This window comes from Chaetomium globosum, genomic scaffold (assembly GCF_000143365.1).
Source record: "Chaetomium globosum CBS 148.51 scaffold_3 genomic scaffold, whole genome shotgun sequence".
Taxonomy (NCBI): Eukaryota; Fungi; Ascomycota; class Sordariomycetes; order Sordariales; family Chaetomiaceae; genus Chaetomium; species Chaetomium globosum.
In genome coordinates this window covers 3196988-3203052 of record NT_165978.1, presented here as the reverse complement: position 1 = coordinate 3203052, position 6065 = coordinate 3196988, and the positions used below count along the sequence as shown (strand labels likewise).

The 6065-nt window shown below is 53.9% G+C and overlaps 1 protein-coding gene across 1 annotated transcript; it reads left to right on the top strand.

Moving 5' to 3' along the window:
- Nucleotides 1-3822: 3822 nt before the first annotated feature.
- On the top strand, nucleotides 3823-4901 carry CHGG_06334 (uncharacterized protein; the record flags this gene model as incomplete). The annotated part of the gene is made up of 2 exons (XM_001222428.1): nucleotides 3823-4323; nucleotides 4482-4901. 2 exons carry the CDS (start codon nucleotides 3823-3825, stop codon nucleotides 4899-4901), a joined length of 921 nt encoding a protein of 306 aa, XP_001222429.1.
- Nucleotides 4902-6065: the final 1164 nt, after the last annotated feature.

Here is a 6065-nt window from a genome sequence, read left to right as displayed (position 1 = left end):
ACCAGCAGCGACGCGATTTCTGAATTACGTTTCGGTACGAAGCAGTTCAAGGTCTCGACAACTACACGTGTAGGTAGGTATCTCAAGTAGTCCAGGGATGGCAAGGTTGGCAGAACCTTCCTGAATCCGAGGCCATCGAAAGACTCTGGGCGTTGGGGGAAAAAAAAAAACTAGAACCCATACAGCCCAGCACGGATAATTTTTGAGAAAGCGGTCTTTTGCAATTATATACACGTGTCCGGTGAAGTGTTCAAAATGTCAGAGTACAGAGTCGTGTTGTCGCTGATTCTCAACAAGCCCACGATCGTCTCTGACCAGTCCGGATGGATGGGGTTTGCTGGGGGGGAGCCGGCGGTAACCTAAGCAGGGATATTGACCAGGGCCCGCCGGTGAAAGTCACAAAGTTACACGGCAGCCGAAAATCAGCACATGGGAGGTCTCAGATTGAGCGAGCAATGTTTCGAGGGTAGCTCTCCAGAGGAAGAGAGCAAGAGGAAGAAACTGCAACGAGGAATATCCATTTTTCTCGAGCATGGGTGTTCAGGTACGAAAGCACAGGGTATAGGTTCGATGTATGTATTGAATAAGAACCACGAGTTCGCACAAGGTCAAGGGTTTCGGGTATTTTTTACAGACGGCACACAGTAACTGGCTCTCAGGTACGATACTGTGAATACAAGTTAAGCGAACAAACCAGGGTCCCGAGTCGCCCGCAACGGCCAACGTCCACGAAATTTCCCGATGGGAAGCAAAGGTCAACACGATTTGAAAGCACTGTTGAACCGATCATGCATTCAAACAATTCTTCTCTTGCCTTTTTTGCGTCGTGATAACTATGCAATTATCAATCAGGCGGACTGGAATAAAACAATTGGGTACAATCTCGTGTCGGAGACAAGATCAATAGGTTATCGGCGAACTTCCCCGAGATGCGATTGGCAGTTTAACGAGTGCTGGAAAAGGCTTGACCTCTTGCTGTGTATCACAGTAGCTAAGAAATGTTTGCTTCTTAAGTTTGTATCGACGAGAAGCGAGAAATTGCCATCATCTTTTTTCCTCTTCCCCATCACGCTGTGCCTCCGCAGGGGTCTTCGTGGGCTGTTTGAGACACGCGACCGCACGCGGGCATGTGAATGACAGGACAGGGCGAGATAACTCAACGACGGAAACGACATGTCCATACGCAGTTCACGATCAATCTGAGCAAAAGTTGTAGCCAACCATGGCTCCCGCGGCCGCAATCAGTTAGGCAGCGTCCAGCGAGGAACACCGTTTCCACCATAAAAGTTCCTGACCAGCAGGCCGGGCAAGCGTCAATATTATGTTACAAGTGTGTATACCACGTATGTATGCACATGCATCGGGACTCTCACAAGTGGCATCGCTTTGTGCTCTCGCTGCTAAAATAGCATCTTGTCAATTGTCTGGACCAGACTTCCTGATGTGCGTGGGGACCTGTTCGGTGGAGGCGGACCGCAGGATGCCGTTGTGTGGGGGGGCATTGAACACCGCCGCGAACACGCAGGTCGGCTCGCCCGGGTCGTCAGAGGCTTGTTGGTGGCTGCTTCGCGCTTGCAGGGCAGGGTTTTTTTTTTTCGAGAGGCACCGACAGTGCGGTCAGCCTGGCACTCGTCCAGGGCGGGAGCCGAGCCAAGCCTAATTCAGCGGCCCATGTGACCAGGATCAAGAGCGCCATTTCTCATCTCTCCCGTTCGCTTCTGGGGTCAGCATTTCCGCCGAGGCGGGCAACGCATGGGTTCGTGAGGTGTCCGGATTTCTTCCCCGGAAAGGCTCCGGTCACGGCTGAGATCTTCAAAACAGCATTATGGCTTCAAGGCATGCATAAACAATTTGCCCATCTCGTACGAAATGGTTGCAACGACTGTGCTCACCGCATCCAAACATGCCGCATGACACATTGCCAACCTCAAGTCGGAAAACGGAAGTCACCTCCGATGCAGCAGCAGTTCGTCACAATTTCACTGGAGTTTCAGCAACTGGAGAAGAAAAAAAACCCGTTAGGCCAGCCCGGTAGGCGGTCTGCAGGACATACTTGCCCAGTTTGGCCAGGCAGCTGCCAATCACGCCACCCTAGCAGCCAATGGGGTTGGTTGAGGAAAGAATCATCGATGCATTTCAAGCACGAAACGGCTTCTGACACACAAACCTCAACCAATCCCCTGACAACCGCTTTCGCTGACTGAATGAGAATGAGACCAACCCGCTGACAACACTCATCAACTCATGCTAGTTAGTTAACTACCTAGTGTAAACTTCGACACTTTTGCACTTTGGAAGGATTGCCAACCGATGTCGGACCAATCACAGAAATGACAACGTCACATTCTTCCTCACCGCACAAAATCCGTCAGCAGCGGACGACTCGGATGTCTTCCGAGCTGCTTCACCGCAAAACTGGTTGAACTCTCGCCGGTCTCATCCGTTGGCCCATCAGTGAGAGCTAGCCTCTCATCATCCTTCCAATCAAACAAGTTGCAGCATTAAGCGTTAGGATGAAAATTCGAACCTTCCAGAGCTCGTTGATTACACGCACACCGGTCAGTTCCGCTGGCTTGGAACCACCAGGCATGACTCGGGAGGTCGGTCGTTCGCTGAACGCAACCAGACTTTCTTTTGCAATCTGGGGGTGCAAACGGTTGCAATGCTACCTCGTCCGGACGTGCAACCTTCTCGCGGCAGTTCTTGTCCCGCTCTGCGACAAGGCCCGGCTAGAACAAGCTGGCAACGCGGGAGCCTGCAGAAATCCGTCCCAAGTCGCTGTTTGGTAACGGACCACAGGCCTTGGGGGTTGGGGGTTTCCAGTCACCCCTGTCTGCATCGGTTTATCTTAGCTCAGGTCCCAGGAGCTTTCAAGGCATCCCGGACGGGGAAAGCTGGCATTGCCAGTCAATGAGACGAGCGAGCAGCGCCGATCCAGGGCTCGCGGAGAGATCTCGAATCTATTTTCCCCACAAACCCCTCTCCAACCCAACCGACAAGTGAGGCTCATCAGTTTCACCTCGGGAATCTGGTAACACGCTCGGGAAGCCAGGGTGGCTGGCTCGCCCCGCGTGGATGATGATGCCGCACCTCCCCCCAATCCTGGCACATGCATGCAAAGAGACCTTGAGAGGGGACTGACCCCAAAAGATCCCAGGGCTGGTTAGCTCTGCCATGCATTTATCATCCCCTCCAGAACCATTGCCCCTCGGCGTTAGGCACGGGTTTGAGAGAGGAACGGGAATGGAGGCGGTCACGGAAAACCACACGGCGCGTCTGGCAAGCTCTCAACCCGAATCCAATGAAATGGACCCTGCCACTCCCCCCCCGCCGGCCTCTGTCCATCAATCGGAAGCTGAGCAGTTCACGCGCAGCATGCAACAGGGGGGTAATGCGAAGTTTCCGCCGATATCCCTGTCCTCGTCACACCGGGGCGAATGTCAACCCGCCATCGTTGGGACGTGGGATGTTTCCTTGCCCCTTCCAATTACCCTGGCGCATGTCCCAAAATGCGTTTTCCGACCAGGGAGCGCGCGGCTGTTAGGTTCGATGAGGTGAAGACGCCCAAGTCAGCTCGGCTTCCGGAACTTTCTACCGCTCCAACCTCGCTCGAGTTGAAAAAGTGACAGCACGCGCGCCCGGTAAGTCTCCGGTTGGTCCCCGACAAGGCCGAGAGCTCGCTCTGTCCCTCACCTTTGCCCACTGGTCACTTATCACCCGACAGCTCACTTACTATACATCCTTGGTACACGTAATAAAAGCAACAACGCGCCATGGCTCACCAAGTCTGTCGTTTGCCTGCCGTTTGTCCATCAACTCAGAATGGCATGGCCGTTGTCGATTGTCTCAAAAAGATGGGGATTCCAGGATAGAGGGCCGGCCCTGGCAGCTGGAGGACCCGTTCGTGCCGTTCTGTCGGAGGAAATTCCGGAAAATGCTCCACCCCAGAAGACCGTTTCGTTGGTCGGTCTCCAAAGGACCGTCTGCCTTCTCTTCGGCTCGGTAATCAGCGAGAGGGGCGTGACCTTCTCCGTCCTCCGAATGGAAGTCTTTCATTTGACCGCTGTGGATCCCCGATCATCACCGAGCATTCTGTCAGTGCGCATGGCAAGCTCGGACAAATCAGCTCTGGCTCCTCCTCGCTCCTACCGAATTGATGGCCGTGAAGTGCGGAAGTTCCGGATAAATCACTTCACTAATTATAGGGGAACTCAGTACGAAGGGACATCGGGTCCTAACATGACGCACCACTCATTTCGCGGCCCCGAGCCGGCCACCTCGCCGTTCCTTGCCTTGTCACTGCTTGTGCGCAGAACGGAAGAGGTCGGTGGGGGGCGGGTCGCGTTAAACTCTGCCAAGGAATTTGGTTCGTGGAGGTGTGGGCTCTCTCTTCGCGAGAGGAGCCAGAGGCTTGATCGATATCTCTCTCGCGTGTGCCGAACACCACAAAAACGCCCCCATGGGTTGGGTTCCCACGACAGTCCCAGCCTTACGGGAAGACCAGGGCACTCGAGAAGCCTGGTCGCTGCCAGCTGCTTGTCCAGGGTGGTACTTGTAGTCAAGGGAGCTGTCGTTGCACAAAGAAGCTTCCCCTGCCCGTTGCATCGCGCCCGCCAGCCACCCTTGCCGAGATTGGGGAGAAGCTCAGGGGTTTTGGAGACCAAGCAAGGGGTGTCGAATGCGACCAAACCTGCAAACGCGACCTCAGGGCACTTGTACCGCGACCGCCAAGATATCGCGTGGGCAACGTTGAGACGACAACACACGAAGTGCGCCAGCCATTGTTTGAGAAGAACCTCACTGTGCCTTCAGGCGACATCAGCGCTGGCCCTTTTTGCAGAGAACAGGCTAGCTCGTGTTTGAAATCGGTACTTGAAAACAACTGTGCGCCTCTGGAATGAAGAGCTGCTAACTAAACCTCAGTTGGGCTAGGTAACTAAGCCTATGTCTTCACCAAGCTGAACAGTCAAAGGTGCGAGGAAGCTCATCAACACAACCTCCTACATAGAAACATCAAACCCCGTGATGATTGTGGACTAGCCGTGATTGTGACGGGCCATCCTGGGGGGAGTCACACAATGAGGTGGCGTTTCTGAGTCGTTGAAGGCTCCAATTCTGTCTACATTGATAACCCCTCGATCATCTGACCCGCCTTGCCTGAGTCAGTGCAAGAGTAACAAATGCCCGATGAAAAAAAGAGAAAAAAAATACATCGGCAGTCTCGGGAGCTAGCAGCTTGGCCCACCTGCAGCACAGCTCAGCCCCGGAACGTCAACTCGAAGAACTTCAGCTTCAGCCGTTGATACAAACGAAGTCGTTACAGCACACCACAACTCACACACACGACGGGCCTGTTGAAAGGGTTGCCTCGCCCAGCTAGCCGAGACAGCTTCGCGGTTCATGGAACGCCGTGCTTGCTCAACCTCCCTGTGAAACACGTCGATCGCGCCTCATGGGGAATCCATGGTGGCGGTCCAACCCACTAGCCAGAAACCCACAAACGCAAATGTCTCAGATGTTTTTTTAATCTCCCCTTTTCAGCTTTCCCCCCAGCCCCCTCTTTCTTCCGTCATTCGGTATCACCGACTTATTGGCAAGGCCCGGATCGGCCGATGGGCTTGGCTCGATGGAGAAGCGCTATGGAGCTTTGCCGACTCGACCGTTCAGAAATGGGGTGATTCGGGCGTCATTAGTCACAGCTATGACGGTGGTAAATCTGACCTTCTCCTCTCGCTCGGTCCGAGTGATGTCAAGGCGGGCTTTGGGCTTGTGGACTTGGGAGGATGTCATGCTGTTTTCGGGCTAGTTAACTTGTGGTGGAGGCTCCGATGATCACTGGAACTTTTACGGACGAGAGCGAGGAAAGGCAAAAAAGAACGATTGCATGCCAGTGACGGATAGCAAAGCCATGTATCACCTCTGCGGCCAACAAGCTCGGATGCCGTTTATGGTAATCCCGCTGATTATTCACGGTCAAACATGCGCCAGAGGCTTTCTGAGTTGGATCCCATAAGCAGCTAATTTTGATGCGGGGGGCTCGGGAGTTGAATTCCTCCTTTGCTTAC